The sequence below is a fragment of the Eucyclogobius newberryi genome, unplaced genomic scaffold (assembly GCF_026437365.1).
Source record: "Eucyclogobius newberryi isolate DKJ021-1_F unplaced genomic scaffold, fEucNew1.0.hap1 SCAF_1, whole genome shotgun sequence".
Taxonomy (NCBI): domain Eukaryota; kingdom Metazoa; phylum Chordata; class Actinopteri; order Gobiiformes; family Gobiidae; genus Eucyclogobius; species Eucyclogobius newberryi.
Window position 1 is genome coordinate 26,108,685 of NW_027315723.1, and position 23,544 is coordinate 26,132,228.

General features: G+C 39.2%; 1 protein-coding gene across 1 annotated transcript in view; it reads left to right on the top strand.

Moving 5' to 3' along the window:
* The window catches only part of nbas (NBAS subunit of NRZ tethering complex), a 177,435-nt gene that overhangs the window by 100,194 nt on the left and 53,697 nt on the right, over window positions 1-23,544 (top strand). Inside the window, exons 42-47 of the mRNA XM_072441583.1 lie at window positions 126-349; window positions 512-622; window positions 9,222-9,472; window positions 13,531-13,871; window positions 15,844-16,059; window positions 19,220-19,422. Coding sequence (XP_072297684.1) covers window positions 126-349; window positions 512-622; window positions 9,222-9,472; window positions 13,531-13,871; window positions 15,844-16,059; window positions 19,220-19,422 — 1,346 coding nt within the window. The remainder of the gene's footprint in view (window positions 1-125; window positions 350-511; window positions 623-9,221; window positions 9,473-13,530; window positions 13,872-15,843; window positions 16,060-19,219; window positions 19,423-23,544) is intronic.

Consider the following 23,544-nt stretch of genomic DNA (forward strand, 5'->3'; position numbering starts at 1 on the left):
ATTTACAAATAAAGTATGATATTGATTAAAATCTTTCTTTTGTGACCTTTTGAAGATATTTGACACAAGCTCACATCTGAGCCGTGTAATATGCCATGCAACAACATGTTTTCCTCCTATTGCAGGCCGACCCTAAGGAGATGATCCGATTGGTCACACAGCACGTATCCTCATACTCCGGCTGGCCACAGGAGCTGCAGAAGCTGATTGAACAGCTGCAGATGTACAATGAGCGCCTGATGGACTTCACCCAGGCCCAGGTCCTGCAGGGCCTCGGCCGAGGAGTAGACGTGTCCCGTTTCAGCTCCGATGCAGACTACAAAAAAGAAACCATTCTTGGACTAACAGAGTATGAATTTTACTTCAATAAACAAAAGCATTGTGATTGTATTGACTGTAGAAAACAATTATCATCTTTGAAGGATTCTATACTTGAAAGTGTGTGGGAGTGAGCTGCTTTATGAAATACAATTTGATGGTTATGCTTTCTTTGTGCTCTTGTGTATTTCAGGACCCTGGATGATGGAGTGTACAAAATTGCACTGTCCCTGGCAAAACGTTACAGTGTTCCTCAGTGGGAGGTCTACATGACTCACCTCGAGTTTCTATTTACTGATAGCGGGTACATGTGCCAGATACACACTTGCACAATGCACACGCACTAACATAACAACACAGGCTGCAATTTTAGTGTTCTTTACCTCATGATGGTTGTGAGTTTTTACACAATGCTATTTTGAAGTAACATTACTCTCAATTAAGTAGTTGTCCAAGAAATGACTCACATAAAAGTAAAGAGAAGCTGTCAGTACGTAAAATCAGATTTAGAATTTCAATGCTAAAAAAGGATTTAATTGGAAGGATCATGGAAAAAGTTTCAAAGGTAGTCATCTGAATAATAATATATCAAAATGAAGACTTTTCAAACTTTCCAAACCTTTCTGAAACCTTTTCAATCCAATTGAAAGAGATTGAATATGGAAAGGATTTCCGGATAGAAGTTGTAACGTCTTGATTTTTAAAAGCAATGTCCAAATGATGACCTTTGAAACTTTTCCATGATAGATCACTTCTGGACAAATGAGGGATTATACAGGGACTTGTATTGGAAATACAAAATCTGGTATTTTCAAAGGATGGACACAAAAATAATAAACTAGGTAGATCATTTCTGGCAGAGCGGTGCAAGAAACACACTTCATTTCATATTGTCACTTGTAGATTGTCTCACAGTGGGAAGCAAAAGGGAAGCAAAACCAAAACCTTTACTCAAGAATACTGTTACTTCTAACAAAATATTACTCAAGTAGAAATAAGTATTCACTGTGAACTACCCCGAGAAGTACAATTAGAAATTTAAAAAAAAAGTACTGCTCACCCCTGCTTATAACCAGAGACATTAATGCAAGTAAGCTACATACAGTACCTTCATAAATTGTTCAACTATATGTTCTTCATAGGGATCAGTGTAATAACATATTCATCTATAAGCGTTCCATTGTAGAAAAATATTCAGTTGTAGTCATCTTTTCAACTTTCATTCTCAATCTAAATAGGGATTGTAAGTCTTTCTTTTTAGATTCCTTTTCATGAAAATTAGCTTAGCATTGTTTGTAGGGATTGTATTTTTGATTAGTTAGTTGGCGTGGTGTCTCATCTTTTCCAGCCTTTCAAGTGGCACAATACTTTGATGCCTTTTTGTTCATAACTTTTCTGTTTGGGTTTATCTCAACTGTGTTCTATCAGAGGTCAGATTGGCAACAGAACAGCTATAAATGTTTTCTGTTGCATAACTGACTTGCATTGTTCTGTGCATTGTAACTAAAGCACACAACCATATTTCCATTTGCTTGGAGAATGTATAATGGTCAATAATTCTGCCCCACAGAAATAAGGTATTGGGTTTGATTTCCGAACCATCAGATTAAAATGAGATAAATCTACAAGTATCGGGTTTTGCTGGATTGTAGTTTCAGCTGATAACCTGGTTGAGCCTTGATGTAATAAGAGACATTATTATGGTTGGACCAGAATGTCTCATAAATATTGCACATTCATTTACACAAAACTGTTCTGTATAGTTACTTAAATAATGCTGTTACAGAACACATTGGATCAGTTTTGCTCAGGTTAAGAAACACATTCATTGTTCCCGTTGGTAAATGTGTCCTTTGCATTTGACCCATGCATAAATGCCATAGGGGAAACCTGTAAAGAGCATTGATTTAACTACATAAATGTAGTGTTTGGTCTTTGAACTAGTATTAGTTGACATTAGTAATCAGCTTTTACTTAAATTCAAAGTACCGTATTTTCCGTACTATTAGTCGCACCGGAGTATAAGTCGCACCAGCCTAAAAATGCATAATAGTTGCACTGGAGTATGAAATGCGGTTGGAAGTGTGAAAATAATAAATAATATCACATATAAGTCGCTCCGGAGTATAAGTATAAGTCGCACCTCGGCCAAAACTATGAAAAAAGGTGCAACTTATAGTCCGGATAATACGGTATTAATATCAATATTTGAACTGAAAAATAGCTGTATCCGTGTTTTTTTTTTTAATTTTAATTTAAAAATATGTAAAGAACATCTTAAACATTATTGGCATTCGTGTATTTTAAAATATGAACTTCCATAGTTTACACATAAGTACTCACCAAAACACTGAACTATTTGAAAAGAGTGCATTTTGTTTTTTAGAGTGGTATGAACGTGTCACAGCCTATTTTCTCAATTTATTTGCACTTTGACTTCATAGTCGGGAATCTGACTAGCTCTGCACCTTTTACTTGTTTTAATAGAATGCCTTTTCAGCAGAGTGGAGAGGGGACTGTGTGCGCATGAGCTTGTGTGTGTTTGCATGCGCCCACCTCTGATAAATATCTCCATGTCACATTCTGATATAAGGAAATGCTTTATGTACTTCACTTAACCATAAATTACAACCTATATGCTGTTCAGAGCCCACCATAACCGCTCGCTTGTGTGTTGCCTTTCTGCCCAAATCCCTGCTCCATGATAAATGTGCAGAGAATATTCATACTATAATCTTGACGGGAAGAATCTGCAATGTGGGTATCGATTTAACGGATGGATGAAGGCAGCGCTGATTATAAATAGAGTGAAGAGGTGAAAAATGTTAGGAAGTGATGCATACAAACGGGTCTATAGGTAGCACTATGTACGCTTTGTATATTTTTAGGCAGAAGTTTGTGTTCGTTATTTCACAAATTAAGCTTAGCATTCGATGGTTACACATACTTTCTATAATTGTCAGGGGTGCTACCTCATATTCTGTAAAATCACTACATTATAGGTGTGGGTTTTGGGCTGTGTTTATTGAGCATTGACTGTCTGTTTAACGCTAAATGGATGCTTTGGCCTAATCAATGCAAATCACTGACCTTTTCCGACCACTGTCAGCAGTTTTCTCTCCATAAACCTCTGAGAATAGGTACGGAAGTCTTAAGGGATAAGTTTCTTTCACTGTAGTATTGGCATTTTAATGACAACCTATAAAGCATTTGAAAAAGTCTTCCGAAATGGTAAAGGAAGTTGAAATGTTTATTGATGATTGTGCATGATTTCCCAAGCCACCTTCCGACTTTCATTATTTATTATTTCAACATTATTGAGCGTCAGTTAAGGAATGTAATTGAACTGGTTTGGATCTCGTAAGTGAAAATGATAATTTGTGTGTACGGCACTGGCTGTTATCACATCAGCATTTTGTGTTCGCCTCAACCATTTGCTGAATGTCTTTTCCATCTCGCTCCCCAATTCATGCCTCAACAGTTCTGTCAAATAAAGCATTTGAGACAGAAAATCAAAATGTTAAAACAAAAAAAAAAATCACATTTTGAGGTTATTCTTGGGATAGAGAGTTTGATAAATACTTGTGTTCATTATGACGCATCACATTCAGGTTCAATCAGGTGTGTGGCTGTAGGCAAAGGTATTTTCCCTCTGGTCCACATTCATCCATGGGGGTTCTCTTGATTAAAAACTCCCAAACAAACAACAGATTTGACATTTAAACATTATTTGTTCACTCACTGAACTTAAAATTTTGACTTTTGATGGTTCCTTCCTGCAAACTCTTCCTCTTCATCGCTTTGGGCATGATGAAGACTCCTTAGAGACCTGCCATATTGTACTTTTCTTATTATTATTATTACTTATTAAAATCGTTGGCTTTGATATAATGCTATTCATTATGTAAGTGTTATTTGCCTTCCTGAAAAGACTTTAATCATACTTTTATCCGTTACACTTTACCCTCTCTGGGACCTGACAAATTAAAGATTTCTCCTCAGAGTGCACCTCATCACTGAGAAGTTCTTCCATCAATGATTCATTCGTTCATTCATTTTAAATACCGGTACATTTGGTGGAAAGGTGATAAATGTTTTTTCTTTTTCTTTTCTTTTTTACCATAATTTGAAAGCTGTGTAACATTTGAAACATGTGTATCATATTTCCGTCAACTAATTAAGATGTGCTCTGTTGTTTACATCCTGCTGTGAAAGGGAGACATGCAACATTTAATCACGTCAAATATTTTCACCAAATAAAATCTCTACATGCGCTCAGCCTGCTGTGACAGTCATTATGTTTACATGGAGTGTTGAGTGGGACCTTGTTGTTTATTAGGTTAATAGGCTAGTTTCATGCTTTTTAAGTTGTTTTAATAGAGAACCAGGGGAGAATGGCAACTCTAAAATGATAGCATCATAAGGTGGCTGATGTTAGTGTGTTGGAGATAAGTCCCGTTGAAATAGAATGAGGAAAGAGGTAATGAAATGGGGAATGAAATGGGGCAGAACAGTTTGTTTGCAGACGTGTAAATTGTAGAATTAGCAGGTTGTTTACAATGCATCTGGAAAGCATTCACTTATTCTCCATTTTGTTATGTTGCTGCTTCATTCTGAAATGAATTAAATTAATGATTTCCCTTTAAAAATGTACAAACAAAATCCATCCATCCATCCATCTTCTCCCGCTTTATCCGGGGCCGGGTCGCGGGGGCAGCAGTCTGAGCAGGGACTCCCAGACTTCCTCCTCCCCAGACACTTCCTCCAACTCCTCCGGGGGGATCCTGAGGCGTTCCCAGGCCAGCCGAGAGACATAGTCTCTCTAGCGTGTCCTGGGTCTTCCCCGGGGCCTCTTCCCAGTGGGACATGCCTGAAACACCTCCCGAGGGAGGCGCCCAGGAGGCATCCGGAACAGATGCCCGAGCCACCTCAGCTGGCTCCTCTCGACGTGGAGGAGCAGCGGCTCTACTCCGAGCTCCTCACCTTATCTCTAAGGGGGCGCCCAGCCACACGGCGGAGGAAACTCATTTCGACCGCTTGTATCCGCGATCTCGTTCTTTCGGTCATTACCCAAAGCTCATGACCATAGGTGAGGGTAGGAACGTAGACCGACCGGTAAATAGAGAGCTTTGCCTTTCGGTTCAGCTCCCTCTTTACCACAACGGTCCGATGCAGCGACTGCATCACTGCAGCCGCTGCACCGATCCGCCTGTCGATCTCACGCTCCATCCTTCCCTCACTCGTGAACAAGACCCCGAGATACTTGAACTCCTCCACTTGGGGCAAGGACACCCCACCCACCTGGAGAGGGCAAGCCACCTTTTTCCGGTCGAGAACCATGGCCTCGGATTTGGAGGTGCTGATTCTCATCCCAGCCGCTTCACACTCGGCTGCAAACCGTCCCAGTGCATGTTGCAGGTCCGGGTTTGATGGAGCCATCAGGACAACATCGTCTGCAAACAGCAGAGATGAGATCCTGTGGTCCCCAAACCGGACACCCTCTGACCCCTGACTGCGCCTAGAAATTCTGTCCATAAAAATTATGAACAGAACCGGTGACAAAGGGCAGCCCTGGCGGAGTCCAACATGCACTGGGAACAGGTCTGACTTACTGCCGGCAATGCGAACACAGCTCCTGCTCCGGTCATACAGGGACCGGACAGCCCTGAGCAAAGGGCCCCGTACTCCCGGAGCACCCCCCAAAGGACACCCCGAGAGACGCGGTCGAAAGCCTTCTCCAGATCCACAAAGCACATGTGGACTGGTTGGGCAAACTCCCATGAACCCTCGAGCACCCAATGGAGGGTATAGAGCTGGTCCAGTGTTCCACGACCGGGACGAAAACCACTCTGCTCCTCCTGAATCCGAGGTTCGACTGTTACTACAAACAAAACCCCATGATGACAATGTTAAAGAAGGTTGTTTGGATTATTTACAAATGTATTGAGGAAAAAAAAAAAAAGTACCTAAGTATTCACAGCCTTTCTCAATACTTTGTTGAAGCACCTTTGTCACTAATGATGAGTCCAATGATACAAGTTTGGCACAACTACTTTTGGGCAGTTTGTCCCATTCTTCTTTACAGAACCTCTCAAGCTCCATCAAGTTGGAGTTGGTGAGCGTCAGTTCACAACCATTTTCAGAGATGTTCATTTGGGTTCAAGTCTGGGTTCTGGCTGAGTCATTCAAGGTCATTCACGGTTTTGTTTTTTTGTTTTGTAATTTATTAGTTTATTTATCAGGGACAATGCACATACAACATTGACCTACAAGAAAGATGCATGTGTCAGGTTATAGCTGCTGGCTGTGTGCTTTGGGTCGTGCTCTTGTTGGAAGATGAACGTTCTCCCCAGTTTGAGGTCCAGAGCGTTCTGGAGCAGGTTCATCTTGATGTCTCAGTACACTGCTGCTTTCATCTTTCTGTTGAGCCTAGTTTCCCAGTTCCTGCCACTGAAAAACATCCCCACAGCATGATTCCGCCACCACCATGCTAACCCTAACAACCTTCCTCCAAGTTGTAATTATGGGGTATTATTTATAGAATTTTGAGGCAAGTAATTAATTGAATCAATTTTGTAATAAGGCTGGAACATAACAAAATGTGGAAAATGGACATGTGAATACTTTGCGGATGCACTGTATAATTGTGTTTTGTCCAGCATTGTTTTACTATTTTCTACTGTGGACTATTATTGTTTAGTGTTGTTTTCGATCACGGATTCATGTTGCTGTGAAGTGGCCTGAGGCTGCACTGTGCAGCCCGACTGTTAACATTAATTTATTTTGGTGAAGAGAGTTGGACCATAACTGCTGATTCTTCTTTCAAAAACACAAAGAGCACTTCGAGCTCCAGTCTCACACTGGCTATAAATGGCAGAAGGTGATATGGCTCATCAGGTCTGACGCTTCAAACTATGCTAACGCTGCATTATTAGCATTATTAGCACCATTTGCCCTTTTACACTGTTGCCGCCAGAAAATCGTAGACTAAAGACTTTTGTTATTATATCTCAATGTTTGGTTCACGTTGATTGAAAGTGGAGAGTCATCAGGCTGAGATGAAATGTTTGTACATAATTTCGTGCATTTTGTCCAAAGTAAATTCAAGTTTACCTAGGCTCAGTTGACGTATGTATATTTTGTAGTCTAGGAAGTCTTCCAGTGTATTCTCAGAGGGCACTTGAAATTGAAGTATACGAAATAAATAATAAAATAAGACAGATAAAACAGATTTATTTAGAAAAATCGATACATACATTCAATTGAATAGAATGTTCAACTTGTATCTGTACCATTTGACAAAACACTGTAGGCATATGGAGACGGCTCTGACTTTGATAGACACATTTGGGAAACTGTTTATTTGAGTTTTGAAAGCTTAAGTTCAAGGTTGTTTTTGGATATGGCACTTGAATACAGAAATAGTATATTTTCTTAAATGTGTTTTTGGAAGTAATTAAACAGAAACTGAAAGTCACACAACTGCATAACTCTCTTGCATTATTAAAGTGATATTTAATCCTCTCTTGGATCCAGTTTGTCACAGTTTTGTGGTTGAAAAAATGAATTGCTAAAACTCCAGGCCTCTCAACGTCTATTAAAACGGGGGTAAAGTCCACTCATTTGAAGCCTGAGAATCACTTCCACTACCCCCTGCTGAACTGCACTTTGTAAACAAATTAACAGCAATGATAGGGGTAAAATTCAACTTGCATATAATCATTCTACAATAATGTGCTGAATAATAATCTATTGCCACACCAATTAAAGATGAATATTTTAAATGGGAATAAACTGTAAAATTCCCACAAAAGTAAACGGAAACGTGGAGAGGAGTAGTATTTGTGTCTTGTGATGTAGAAGCCAGAACAAAGGAAAGAAAAAGACAGCTGAAGTGGCACCAAAGCAGGCCTATCAGAGGGACAAAAGACTCACTGGGGAGAAGTGTGGATTTGTACAGAGGCACCTTTTTGTCATCGAAAAGAGAGAACAAACATACACAAGACTTTGATGCTTTGAAGCGTCATAGTAACACAACTCCAAACAGGTTGTGTCAGTGCGTCCAACGTTGCATGGGCAAACGCCAATGCCTGGAGCAGCCTTCAAACACTATTGTTCTTGCTTAATTCAATTTGGGAAGTTGAGTTTGAGAGCGGCTTCAGGCTCATTTAGTGTAGAAAAAAAAATCACTTGTATTGCTTTTTCTGCTGCTGAATCTATTAGAGCTCCTGTTGTGAATATGATTAGTGCTATTTACAATGCTGGGCTCACATGCTGTTTAAGAAACCTGGCACAAAAGTTGGATGGGAAAAAAATCCTGAAGTCGTCTCATTCTTAAACATAAATATTTCTGATGCAATACGGATTGGTTCTGATGTTAAGATTCTTAATAACAACAAGCAAACAGTAAATGCTTTTAAAATGAAGGCTTGTCTTTTTTATATAGTTACGGGCAACTTCAAGCTTGGTTGAATTTGTTATGTCCCATATGCAATACTTCAAATTCAAGGGGCAGTGGCTCAGCATTTGTTGTTCATTGGTTTGATCCCAATTTCAATCAAGGCAGACTGTTGTTCTGTCTTTGGGTTCTTGTTTCTAGTATCTAATACCTATAATGTAATGTCTGCGTGAGTCTGAGCGAGGGATTGGTTGTTGGAGAGGGCAGTGGTGTAGATTATTTGTTTTTCTACCCCAGTCTAATCTACCCCAGGGCAACAGCCTCTTTGTGCAGCTGGGAAAGCACGACCAATGCATTATTATAATGGAGTAAATGTTCTTGTTTTGTATTCACTCCAACGTTCTGATCATTAAGCCTTGGTCATCGCAGTGGAAGATTAAAAAGTAGTTCAGTAACCACATATCGAAAAAGCACAGGCATATAATCTGAATTCCTTTCTCCTCAGGCTCTCCACGAAGGACATTGAGTCTTGTAACGACTCCCGGGGCCTGTTTGACACACTGAAGAGCGACCCCGAGGCGTTCCACAGCCACATGAACAAGTATGTGCTGCCCAGCGTGGATGCCAAAGATATGGGCCGCCTGCTGTACTACTACACCCTGCTCGACGCCGCGGGCTGCCACCCCTACGTCTCCACGGCCATCAAGCCTGACTCCCACGTCAAACTGCTCAAGAAGCTGCGAGCCGTGGCCAGCGGTGAGGAAAATGCTGTCGTCTTTAATAACCAGAGCTGAAAATATCCTAGTGGGTTTGAGGGAGGGAGAGGGGGGTTCTGTAGAATAAGAAAATTGTCCGGATTAAAGAGAAATGGCAGATATATTTTTGTGGGGGAGGAATTTGACCCAGACAATCTGCCTATAGTCAGAGCAGGGACTCGAACCCCTAACCCTGAGCTGGCACAAACTGAGCTATTGGATACAGTCGGCATCTGAGACAACTTCAGCTCTATCACCCTCTGTTCAACAACCACAAGAGCAAAGCCAGGCTTTATATTTAGATATTTTGTGCCATATACACACACAAAGAAATGGAGAAGAATAAAGTTTTAGAAATGGAATCTTTTGTAAACATTTGTATAAAAAGATTACTAATGCCAGTTGCAACCTAAATGCCACTGCGTTACTAGCGCTGCTTGCTGTATTTTTATATTTTGTCTTTTTCCCGATTATTTCTGGCCCGTAGGCTTTATTAGACCGGACAGTTGTAGCGTCTTGAATGAGTTGTGCTTAAAATATACATAATTCTCCATGAACGTATTAGAAGAGTGAAAGAGTTTCCTATTGATTCAGCTGATAGTTTTCACTCACACCAGACCACGGCCCACACTATGATGCATTGCCGACTGTATCTATTGCTATGCATTATGTATCAGCACCTATCATTCATTTTGTATTTAGTTGCTAATGTCTTCTGTATCTTTCAGTTTTCTATAATTTAACATGAACCTTAAATAGTGACCTCAATGTTACATTGAAAATAAATATTACACATTTTCTATCATAACATTGCAAAAAATAATAAGCAGAGAAACTTCGCTAAGCTTTTTCAGCTCATATTTAATATGACTCAGAGCTCATCTCTTATCGCAACCTGTAGTAATAACTTTTCTAAACTGTGAAATTAAATTATAATCTCATGATAAAATCCTTTGGAGTTTGCAAATGTGATAATAAAATAAATTGACTATACATATTAAAAAAATCATTCATTTCCTGATGGCATGAGCTTCACTGTCATCCCATTCTTAAACAACACTTTCTTTTGGATGCATTTTGCTCAGTCAGATGCTCCCTCCTTAAGGACTTGATGTCCAGGTTGCAGCGTGTCACTGGTTTTTGCTCCGGTCCGCGAGCAGCTTAAGTTTTTTTATTGCGATTTGGAAGAAAGTGTCAAACCTCGGTGATAAAGGTCAGTGCGTGTCAACTGTGTTTTCACGGCTCACTTGCTCCTTCTGCTCCCCGATCACACTACAGCTTTTGCAGATGACACATGCGGCACTTCACACTAACTTAAAACATAGCTGTTAGCAAGTTCACCCAATTAAATCTACTGCAAATGAGAGCCAGAAACTTCACAATTTTGAAACCCTACATTTTGAAATAAAATTATACAGCACTCATGGTCCAGTGTACGGCGCAACCTTTTGACAAAAAGGAGCCGTTTTCATGCTCAGCGTTTTATTGTTTGCCTACAGTATATCATTACATCAAGATAGTTTTCACTATAATTGCCCTTTTGCAATGGTAAAACACAGAAAATGGCACAGTTTAGCTTTTTCTTTTACTTAGACCCTAGCGAATTGATAAAAGATCCAGTTTTCTGCCAGGTTTCTTCAGTTTGCAGACATTTTACAATTCTAGTGTTATTATAAACTTGCAAGTAAGGATGGGAAATATAGTCAAAAAATAGTATAACAATATTTTTTGGACTATTTTGTTAATGATATTTAGATGATATTATGTCAATCCAACAAAAAATTCAAATATGTTTTTGAAATGTATCAGTTGAGGTTTAATTATCAGACAAATGAGAACTATCTGTGGGATTCATTGCAAAAAACAGCTTTTTTTGTTGCATTTTTTTTTACCATAAACGATATACTCTATATTATAATCTTCAAACCAACATTCACGATTTGATCCAAATTTTAATATATTGCGCACCTCTTCTTACAAGGCTGGTTTTTGAAGTGTAGATAACATTTAAAAAGTGTCTGCTCCCGTTCAGCAGTTTTAATTGGTGTCGTTTTATTCGCCGGTCTCTCATGTCTGTCGCATCTTGCACCCGCCCCGCACAACTCCTAAATGTGTGTCCTTCAGAAACCCTGCCAGAGGATTGTGTTCCAAACTAAATACAGACAGAAAGTGAAGTTTGCTGTTCGTTCATGATGTGTCACTGTTGATAAAGCACCACATCAACATTATAAACTCTTGATGGTTCTTGATGTTATTCGTGACGTCTCACCCCTTCATGAACTCCACCGTTTCTGTTTAACTAGGACTGGGATCGGTTTTGGCTGCGACACAGGCAGGCAACTTTACAAGCCTCCATTTCTGGTTCAGAAAATGTGCTGAATGCCACTTTCCACTCCTCCTCCATCATTTCATGCCTACACCTTTCCTGTCAAATTCAGCATACAAAGCAAAACACAATTGTAAAAGAAAATCAACATCAACCCAAAGAGTCAAAAGAGCCATCAAATATGTATATGATTATATTGTGTACTTGCGAATATTGAGACATAGTTAAATGGCAGTGTCTGTAGTATCATTAGTCACCCTCTTGTGGGGATTGCGGTTTGTGGAGATAGCGGTTTGTGGAGATAGTGGATTGTGGAGATAGCGGTTTGTGGAGGCAGACGTGTGGGTGCAGCTTTAGAGATGGGGCACGTGTAAGTGTGTGGTTTCAGTGTCTGAGAGTGCCTGAAAGCCCCTCACCCTCTCATTCTCATCATGGTTTAAGGGATGTGTGCGTGTGGGATTCCCAGATGCACCGACCACTGAGCCCTCCCCAAAGGCTGGGCCGCGTAAAATATTTAAGATCCAGACAGAGTGCGTGTTTTCCTGGTAATGTGTCTGACTGAGAAGGTGGTGGATGGGATGAGAGTCGACATACAGCATTTATGAGAGTGCGCCCAACACATGGAAGCGGACGCACCCAAACCACTGAAATTCTTGCAGCAATTAACTGATTAAAATTTTGAAATGATAAAGGAGGTTTGTGCATAATACTACTTTCTAATACTTGTGTAAATAGTTGAAAGTGTGCACTAGTAAATCGACCACCACAGTCTACACAAACAAACAGGACAAGCTGAGCGTTGGGATCACAACACGGAATGTGGCACTCAGGCTTTCAGATAGCGTGGTAGAATCTGCCAGCAGCTACACACGCTCTCCATCCCCTGTAAAAGGAGAGAAACTGTTTTTTATCAACAACTCATGTTGAGATGCATGGGCTGTTTACAATCAGCTTTTCAACTTTTCTTGTTTTTTTGTTTTGTATATTTTGTTCTTACTTACATTTCTTGTTGATAACAAAGACGTATATTGCACAGGGAAGCCTATTTTCCTTACTGTGCATTTTACATTAAACACTTTTGAATCCTTGAAACAGATCAAGTGCAACTAAGAATTGTAAATGCAGCAACTAAACAGGTGTGGGAAAAGGTACTGTATACAATAGTAACTTTATAATCATTTCTAGATGTATGAAGGTGTAACAAGAACACATATCCATGAGAGTTATTATTATTAAGAAAAATATTGCATCAAAACTCCGAGCTGGCCACGTGCCTCATTTAACGCCACTGCGGCGTCATGGTGGAATCTTTGGGTCTTGCTTAAAAAAGTATATCCATCCAAAATCCACATCATTAGGGTTCAATGTCAAATTTAGCGTATGAAAACTAATATCAGTTAAGTGTAATAAAGGGTTAGGCGGGAGGGGGAGGCGGGTGGAGAGGGGGGAGGGTGAGGGGGGATGATGACGCGTGCCTGTGATTATGACGCGGTCCTGTGAACACCCCCCGTCAGTTTGGAGATTAGAGGAAAGGAGATAGTCTGTACTATAGCTAAACACTGCGGGAATCAATCAAAAAAACACTCTGGGTACATATATGAAGCACAAATAGCAATGTAAGAAGGTTAAAAGCTCTGAAAAGTCGATTTTGCATGTTATGGGACCTTTAAAATGAACCAATTTGCCTCTGACTTCAAATCTTTTTCATCTGCTTTACCTGTTTGCTTTCTCAGGTCTGGACTATCGGAAACTCACAGATGAATCCCTAAACCCACTCCTCACCCTGGAACCAGTGCTCACAAGTCAGAATGTCCTGTCCATCTCCAAACTGGCCACGCGCCTGCCAATGCCCGGAGCACAGGGGGAGACCGTCTCCCCCAGTGCGGTCCACTCAGTCTGGCTAAAGAAGCTGTTCTGGAGAGGGGACCCCCAGCTGCTGAAGAGAGCCCCCCAGGGCGACCAGGACTACCTCCACGCCTACGACACATGTGCCAAATATCTCGACAGGCTCGTCCCAAGTGATGCAGTTGACTTTTTGGACAACATCACTTTCTCCCCTGATGCAGTTGAATATGTAAGACATTTTTAAACCTAGATTTTTTTCTAAAATGTTGAGATCAAAACTTCCTCAAGAAGTAAATTATATACTCTACAAGAATAAGAGCTGATTTAAACTTGATACCATGGTGAGTTCAGCACAGAAGGTGGTTAGCTTCAGGCTGTCCCAAAAAAATTCACATTGTGTAAAAGTCCACAGCTTATCACTGCATCAGTTTGGATATCTAATTCCTCTGACCAGTCATGCCTGGTGCTCCTGGCTGCCTTTTTTGGGAAAGTTTTAAGCTTTCTTACTAATTTAAAATATATTATTCAGTTTTCGACTTGGGTTGCCTCAAAGCACAGACCAGTCATGATTTATGAAAGAAATTATAAAATTGCACACAAAATGTCAGCCCCATAATTACATCACTCTGAAAAATAGTCCTGCCGCAGTCTTTAAGTGCCTCAGTGTGCCCCTTATCAATAGATTCCAACTGTGGATTTTTTTTTCCCCACTGGCGGACTGCCACCCTTTTTCCCAGACCTTTTTACAGCCATTTTATCCAATAAAATTCTGAGAGCTAATTGATCCTTTTTTTCTTCAGTACTAATTAAACTTGAATTCCCAGCAGGCATGTGTTGTCTGTACTGGGCTTTTTACCATGACATTACCGTGTGAATGTTTGGTCACTTTTTTCTAATCCTAATCCTTTTCAGCTGTTAGCAGCGCATGTAACCTTTAACACTGGAGTGAGATAGATTGATCCCAGTCCCACGAGGCTATAGTGCTTTAGAGAGATAGCCAGGAATTATTTGGCCTGGTTGTTGGGGAAACGGGGGGGCTGGCATTTCGGTCTTTCTGATCTATTGATTTTAGATAGACTCTTGGAAGCTTCCTCTCTTTTATCAACTTTCACCCCCATAACCTTTGACATTGACCGATGTCGGCTGAGATACTGTGTCTGTTTCAATACAGAGGTAACCTAATGACCACACATGTGTAGGTCTTCAGACAATGGACACACATGCGGGACCCTTCAGCAGCTTTGAAGACATATTACTGCCGTTTCCCGTGCTATTAATTACTTCAGTGATCTCTTTTTCTGGTGAAAGAACTGCTGACAATCCCTCTTAAACTATCTGGCCGTAACAGGTGCTGTACAGTACCGGTATATGGGTAGCGTAGTGGGGATTCCAATTTTTTTTGCTTTTGTTGAAATCATTGGTGTCGTTTTAGAGTTGGACAATGGTCTAAGGCTCTAGGCACTTTTCAATGAATGGTTAACCTCCTGCAACTGAATAGAATCACTTATAGAGCAGCCAGCTATGATCCGCCCATTCAATTTCACATGAAATCAAACTGTATATTGCTGCAAAGAAGGACATAGCTGCAGCGGTGCTGAATTTGGATTATACACTGAATCCTGCCTCTTAGCCAATAAGTGAAATAGCGATAGTATATATTCTGCGTTCCAGCTAAAAAAGTGAATATGAGGCTTTTATGATTGTCTGTATGCCAAGGACGTTGCACAACTTTAGGAAGGAGCAATACTATATCCGTGCCAATATCGTGGAATGATTCCAAATATTGGCAACGGTAAAACTTTCTGACGTTCTAAATGGAAGAAGTTTAAGATATGGCTGATGTACGCAATTATCATAAAATGTACAGCAATTCACACATATAGAATACACATTTGTTTATAAAGGGGGAAGTTTATTGAGTTTATCTATATCTTTACTTAAATTTGTGGTCCTTGCAGTAGTTTTAAAATATTATCAAAATATATCAATATCAACAAATACCAGCTACTGGCCACAACAGCAAAAATAATGGTTTAAACAAAACATATTGGACCACCCCTACTCATCTTAGACTGAGAGTTGCAGTTTTTTTCTCATAGAACAAGCAAAATCAAAGACAAAAAGGTGAATAAATGTTTCAAATACAACGTTCCTTTACACTGGATGACCCCATCTCCACTACTTATTCTGTGTCCCCTCAGCTGAGCATCTCGGCGAGGTCAGAGGTCATAAAGCGGGCTACCAAAGCGCTGCGGCAGCTGGCAGAGAAGAGTCGGAAGAAAGGAGCCGTAGAGCAGGAGGAGAAAGACCCAGCGGGGATGAGTTTTGATGAGGCTCTCTCTCACCTGCAGCAGTCACAGTCCCACCTGGAAACCCTGAGCCAGCCCTGCATCCTGTCTCTGAGGGACAGCAGACAGGTACAGCCCATCTGCTCCCCACACCAACTGTAGTATTACCATACACATCACATTTCGTTTTGTACATGCTTCAATTAACTTTTTAAATAAGCATAGATGTAGACAAAACATAATTTAACTGTGTCCTTCTTTCTTTTAATTTCAATTCAAATGATGTTCACTAGAATCAATCAAGTTTTAATCCTGTTTACTTCATATCAATCATAGATAATGTTTATGAGATCTATATCATTTTTTGTACCAGTACATGCCTATTACACCATTTCCAGTCCACTGAAGTCCATTTTTGACAATTGCCATTGTTATTTATTTTTATTAGAACATAGAACAAAAAAAGCAAAGCAACAACAACAGAAAAAAGGGGGGGAGAGAAACACAAGGAACAAGCTGGACCAGGTAGAAAATAAGGCAAGTAAAGGAGTAAAAGTAGAAAACAATGGAGAGGCCTAAGAAAAAAAAAGGAATTGGAGCTAAATAATTGTTCAATTTTGTCCATTGCTTTTTAAATTAGTCTATTTTTAATTTGTGTCCTGAGATTATTTTTTCAATTTTGCACATATTTATGATTTTAGTCCAATCCTTAATCATTGGAGCAGTTTGAGTCATCCGATTCTTTGTGACGCTTTCTTCCCAGCAGCCAGGAGTATGTTCCAAAAATATCCATCCACTGTGTCCATGGTGGAGGCGTGTCTAAGCGCATTGATCTATCATAATATAGTTCCCTCAGTGTACGGGACAAAATGAAGACGGAGAAAGACAGTTCGAGTTGACTCATAAGAGACGGAAATCCACGGGAGACGCAATGCGATCCGTCGCGCTAATAAACAAACGCACGTGTGTTGTATCAATCCACACGGGGGAGTGCGCATGCGCACTTCCGCCTGCGTTCTCAAATCACCGAAAAATTGTCCATTACGCCTTTAATTTGTTAAACCAATAATTTTATTTGCAAGTTTTCATTTTTATTTTGAAATAAATAATCTTGTTACATGAATGGAAAATATTGATTGTTAGTCACTTTCGTGTTTTACTATGTAATTATCAAATTGCTATACAAATTTGAAAAAAATAACGTATCGTTTAGCAGCACTGCTATCCAAGTGAAAATCCTTAATCTGAGCCCTGAATTCGCTACACGTACACGGCACGTACAGCACCTCATTATTTGTATTTTTATTTTCCCACCCGATGTCCAATGGTCTCCCGGAAAAAAATCGGTAAAACTAAAGATCAAGTCAGTGTGGCCTTCAGTTCCATCCAGTATTTTTGTACAATATGTCCCAAAACACATTACCATGTGTTTGTCTCCTGGCAACCACAGTTTCGCCAATATTCATCTCTTCCCTATATTATAATTTTAGTTTTTTGTGCCGTCTTTGAGATGGCTCTGCTTGACCACGTTCTTGTTGGCCTCTGTGGGACCAGCCAAGGACACGTTAATGTAAATCTATCCTACACTCTCCTATACAACTGCAAATATACAGTGTGTACTTCATGATGTATCTCATTAAGCAAAGTCACACTGACTTTCCACACCGTCACTTCCCTCTGGCCTAATGTGAGCCTACACAGAGCGGATGTTATGATTCAGCAAGTGTATGTGTGTGTGAGGGTTACTACAGCAACCACAGCATCCCCATGAAGATCTAGTCACTCCCACCCTGTTCTGAGCATCCATAATAGTGATTAATAAAAGCTGATAATACATTTTAATGAAGACAAGCATGTAATGAACCAGCCATTTGAAACAATGATAAAAGAGCCAAAAAGAGCCAAATCCTCTACAACAGGTAAATTAATACAATGGGCTTCATTTAGAACAAAAGGATGACTAAACCACGATTAAAACACCTGGATTAAACCCAGGATAATCCTGAACACAGCAGTGCTCTGAACCCCAATCAGAGCTGTTCTGACACAGGAATCACACATCTTCAAAGTATCCTGAGTATTACAAGAAGGCGACTGCGTACCGTCTAAAGTGCCTGTATATCAAACCAAAGCTTGTATATGTTAACGTGAGGAATACAATTTTGCAGTCCAGGTTCAACTCCAAACACATAGGATGAGGCGGGTATCCTTGGACAAAAAGGATATAAGAACAAGGAAAGGGCAGGTATGTAGCGAAAGATGGATATAAGGAGCGCTGCAGGCTCAGTTTGCCTGAACTGGAGTCATTTATCAAGTATACGTGTGCAGCTGCTGGGAATTACTGTGTGGATTGTGCATGAATCCACCGCAGGGGTCTTGACCTGCCATGAGGACGGTAAATTACCCATTGCACACGAGAGCCATGAAGCTGAAATGAATTAATGGTTGAAGCATGCATAGAATGGGATAAAACAAACAAAATGAACTTTCTACCTACAGTGTTTTTATGTCTGTGAGATAAAAAATCTTTCAAACAGCCAGAGATTTTCTTTGAAGCCATTGTAAATTTGATACCATGTTCCAAAACAAAATTAACAGAGCCAAGTATTGCTTACAGCTTATAGTCTCATTGCATAGTCACATTGCCTCTGGGCTGAGATGTCTCATAAGTAAGACCAAGATTTATAAGAAATATATTCATATCAGAGGGCGCAGGCATTCTTTTTTTTTTCTCAAACCAAACAAATCTCAAAAAGGCTTACAATAAGTCCGCTCAAATGCTACCCACTTACTGTGTGTACATAAATGAATGTAAACGGTGGACAGGTATTGCGGTGGAAAGGAACCTTTTAATAAAATAAAATAGTTTAGAGCTAACTGTCCAGACTTCCTCCGAAGATTCTTTCCCAGTGTTATTAACAGTTCTGTAACTGCGTTTAAACTGAAAAGACATTCTGCCAAGTTGAAGCACAACTTGTTTCCAGGTTGTGCCTCTTTTTCATTAGAGGAATGATAACAGACTAAGATGTTACAGAGGGTTTTGGAGCTACAGACTCTGCCCTCTGGGTTAATACCTATAGAGAACATCACTCACCAACACAAACTCCACTTAGTAAACTTCTCACACGGCTCTTGTCTCCTCACGTTTCTTCATTTCTGGTACCTTTCCTTCCAAACACTTTTTTATTTTTCATGTCTTGTTAAAATCCTCTCTGTCCTGTTGGCCTATCAGGTCGAATACGTCCGCCCGTTGCACTCCATCTTTCTTTTGTTTTTGACTTTATTCCAGGAACAGCTGCAGGGGTACAGCCGGCTTTACGATCTGTCCCGATCCAACAGGACCAAAGTTCACGAGCTGGCGGTCACCATGGCAACGAATGGGCACCCTCTGGAGCAGATTGGAAAAGTCCTCAGGGTGGCAGTGGGGCCCTTGGACCTGTCAGTCAAAACGGTGCTCCATGATGCTGTGGGGAGAGTGGTGTCTGCTCTAAGGTATTGAATTTAGACTGCATCTCCCGAGAGCTTACTCCGGAGAAAAAAACATAAAACAATTTATATTAAAGCTTCAGTGCGAGGCTATGTAAGAATGATGAAAAGATGCTGTTGTCTTATTCCTTGCTGTTATGGAAGGTTATTTTCTTGGATTTCAACCCAAGAGATTTTGTTGCTTTGAACAGCTCAACATAGCAAGAATTTCACTTCAAAAATGTGTATCATGTCCATCTTATGATGTTGCAGAGACTCTGAAACTTGAATTTGATCAAGGTCCAGTGACGTCGCCTAATTTATTCAGTGTTTTTTATAGACCGATGTATTGAAAGCTTATTCATCTGATAGTTCTGATAGGGCTGCAACAATGCAATAAATTAATTATTAAAATGATCATGATTCGTCAACTAATTCAGTAATCGAATAAGCTTTAACTGGTCTAGACGCAAATTGAGCACCAACTGCATAAAAATGTTGCGTTAGTATGTTTGATTCTTTTGTCTATAAATGTACGCCAAGAGGATCCTCAAACGGGCTAAATTCAGCTTCGACCGAGTCCTTTTTTTGGCAAATATCTTTTCATCACGTGACTTTTATGTTCTAAACACCGTCAGAATGAAGACTATAAGTCTAGACTAATCGATTAGCAAAAAGATCTTTAGTTGCAGCCATACATTACTGACTATAGCGATGTAGTTAGACTTAGCCTGGTGTTCACTGCTCTAGGAGTTGTACCATTTAGCAAAGCTGTTTATTCGTTTGTAACAGTTACTAAATGAAATCGAATGGGGAGATATGGTCCCATTCACAGCTGAGCTGTTACTGAGTTATTTTGAGGAGCACTTGTGTTTACAATTGATCACATGTTTGACAGAGATTGATCATAGACACAGGGAGAAAAGGGCCTGCTCTGTGATCAAGATTTCTAAATCTGTCTGATATAAAGCTCAGCTCATCTTTGAGTCAATCAGAAATATTTCATCGCAGATGGCCAAAATCATGCAGTGGACACTTCTTTATTGATGTGGGAAAATACTAGTTCAACATTGCTTGCAAGTTGCAACTGATATTCACAGCCGACCAACAAATCAACAAATCCAGTCACAGTGAATCTTTTTTGCTGTTCCCAACCAGTCAGTAAAGGCTTTGTATGGTCTGTATAATAATGACATATGGAAATACTGGCATGTAAGGCAGTTAGTTTATGGACAGCAATAGGTCAGATAGGTCAATGTTTTATGTGCTCTGTCCCTGATGAATAAACAAAAAAACTGAAAATAAGGGCCTCAATCACAAGACAGGCTGAAACAACACAGTTTTTTGTGTATTGATTTTCTGCCCAATACCAAAGCATCTAACATTAATACCCCCGTCAACCCCAGAGGAACAAATGATAAAATGTGTTTCCAATTATAACCTAAAGCAGTTATTTGAAATTCCAGCCAAGCCTCTGCTGCCAGCTGTTGATGTGACAGCATTCGAGTGGGGTATTAATCATAAACAGCGTTGCTCTGTTGGACTCCCTGTTAAGACTATTTCACAAAAAGGTGCATGAATAAGAAGGAAATCATGTAGGTGTAGGCCAGCTCACCACATGCCATCAAATCCAACAAAAGCAATTGGATCATCAACTTGTCATGTTAGACAGAATTTAAATACCTCTTTATTTATTTCCCACCATTTTTTTCCCCTTGTCTTTTTTATCCAACATACAGTCGAAAGCTGCAGTGTTAATGTGCATATCTCACTGTAACAAAATCTTTTTATGTTTAAATATCGATACGCCACACAGGAACATCCCACCAGGTTGACAGAGGTGTTTTGATGCATGGAAATACTCTTTGGATTTGTTTGAGTGGGGAGAAACTCAGTTAAAGCAAAATGCCACAAGTCTGGAATCAACTCTGCTGTAGATACCTGTGGGAGTTGAACCGCACTTTGTAATCTCTCTGCTCCCCACATTCTGAATAGATTACATCAATGTTGTAAAAGATTAATTTACACTGACCACTGCTCCATTCTAAATAATCAACTTAATTTACATGATCTCTCTGGCATTTACTGTAACTCTGAAAATTTCATTTTTCCTTTTGAATAATTTCCTTTTACTCCATTTTCACTTGTGACAGCACATATGCACTCTTCAAATAAGGAATAGACCAGATAAAATGTAATAACATGTAAACAATCCTGACCATATTTTTTGTTATATTTCATTTGAATAATTTCTCTGTATTCAAATCAAATCATACTTATTATGTCCAATACATTTTTAGGGATAAAAGCTCTAACCATTCAAATACTTCTTAGTGTATACAGTATAGTGTTAAATTGGCAAGAGAAATACTGGCTGGAATTATTAGTCAAAATTAATTATAAAAACAACAATAATGCAATAATCTAAATTGTAACATTTGCATTCTTCATTCTTTATACATTAGATATATAATATATATATATATATATATATATGATATATATATATATATAATATATATATATATATAGTATATATTATATAGTATAGATTATATAGTATATATTATATATATATATATATTATATATATATTATATATATATATTATATATATAGTATATATTATATAGTATATATTATATATATATATATATATATATCATATATATATATAGTATATATATATATATAGTGTGTGTATATATATATATATATAGTGTGTGTATATATATATATATATATATATATATATATATATATATATATATATATATATATATATATATATATATATATATATATATATATATATATATATATATATATATATATATATATATATATATATATATATATATATATATATATATATATATATATATATATATTAGTTTCCTCTGTTTAGCAGATATTACAGAATGCTGCAGTGGTCAGAGTGAATGTGATCTGGACTTGGTGGAACAGTTATAGGCATAGGACATGTCGTCATTGGACTGTATTCATGCCATAATATTCCACAAAATAGTGATTTTAACTGTTAAGACTTTAAATGAACTGCACATACTGTAGAAATTAATTTCCTCTGTCTCCCTTGTTAAACAAATGTTTGAAGGGTTTTGATAATAAAACCAAGCGACAGGTTAGAGATGACCATTTTTGTCCATTGTTTATGAAGAACCTGTTGATCATGGGCCAGTGAGCAAAGCTTTGGAGACAGGGGCAAGCTGATCGGTATGATAAACCACTGCCAATTGCCTTGATTATATCCCTTCCTCATTTCCTACTTTTTATGGTTGCTCAATGGGGCATGGTGCAGATGGATGACACCTGCATTTACACACACACACACACACACACACACACACTCAATGGGCTCACGCGATTTGAGATTGAGTTGCATTAATTTACCAGAAGCTAACGTAATTACCCTACCTAGCTTAACTCCACTTATCTTATTATTTACACAATTAATACCTTTTGACAGCTGTGACTGAATGTATCAAATGCAACAAAAGCACCAATGGCAATACAAGGAAAAAACATATTTCAACTACAACTCGAAAGCAAAGCCCTTCTTTAACATCTCAACTTTTGAACTGAATCATTTATGTTTTGCTACCTCTATTTATCCTCATGTGGAGGCCTAGTCCCCTTAAGCAACTGCACTTTAACATCACTCTTTTAATGATAAAAACACACTACATACACATTGGCAGTAAATGCACGATGTTGCTTCACACACAGCCGCATTTGCATGCCTCCCGCCTTCCCCTTATCTCTGATTCATTATCGTCGTATAATTAATGCAGCCTGATACAGTTGTGCCCCTCTAGATCTCACTCTACATTATGGGGGCGACCTGCAGATTATGTATTCACTGGAGGTTTCACTATTCCTCGAACATGTCAGTCACTGCTGTGGCAAATGAATATCCATTTTGTGCGCTGAAGTATGCGCTTTGAGCAACCGTTTGGCATTAGAACAGTCTTGACTTGGGCAGGTATGCATGAGGTTAGGCTTGGGTGATGTGGCAATTAACGTCTTATTGTGATCTGATCTCATGACGTTCAGTTATTTTGGACAGAGACACCCACACCTGCTTCTATTGGTCAGCCTCTGTAAGGCTCTGAGTGAGAGAAAGTGATT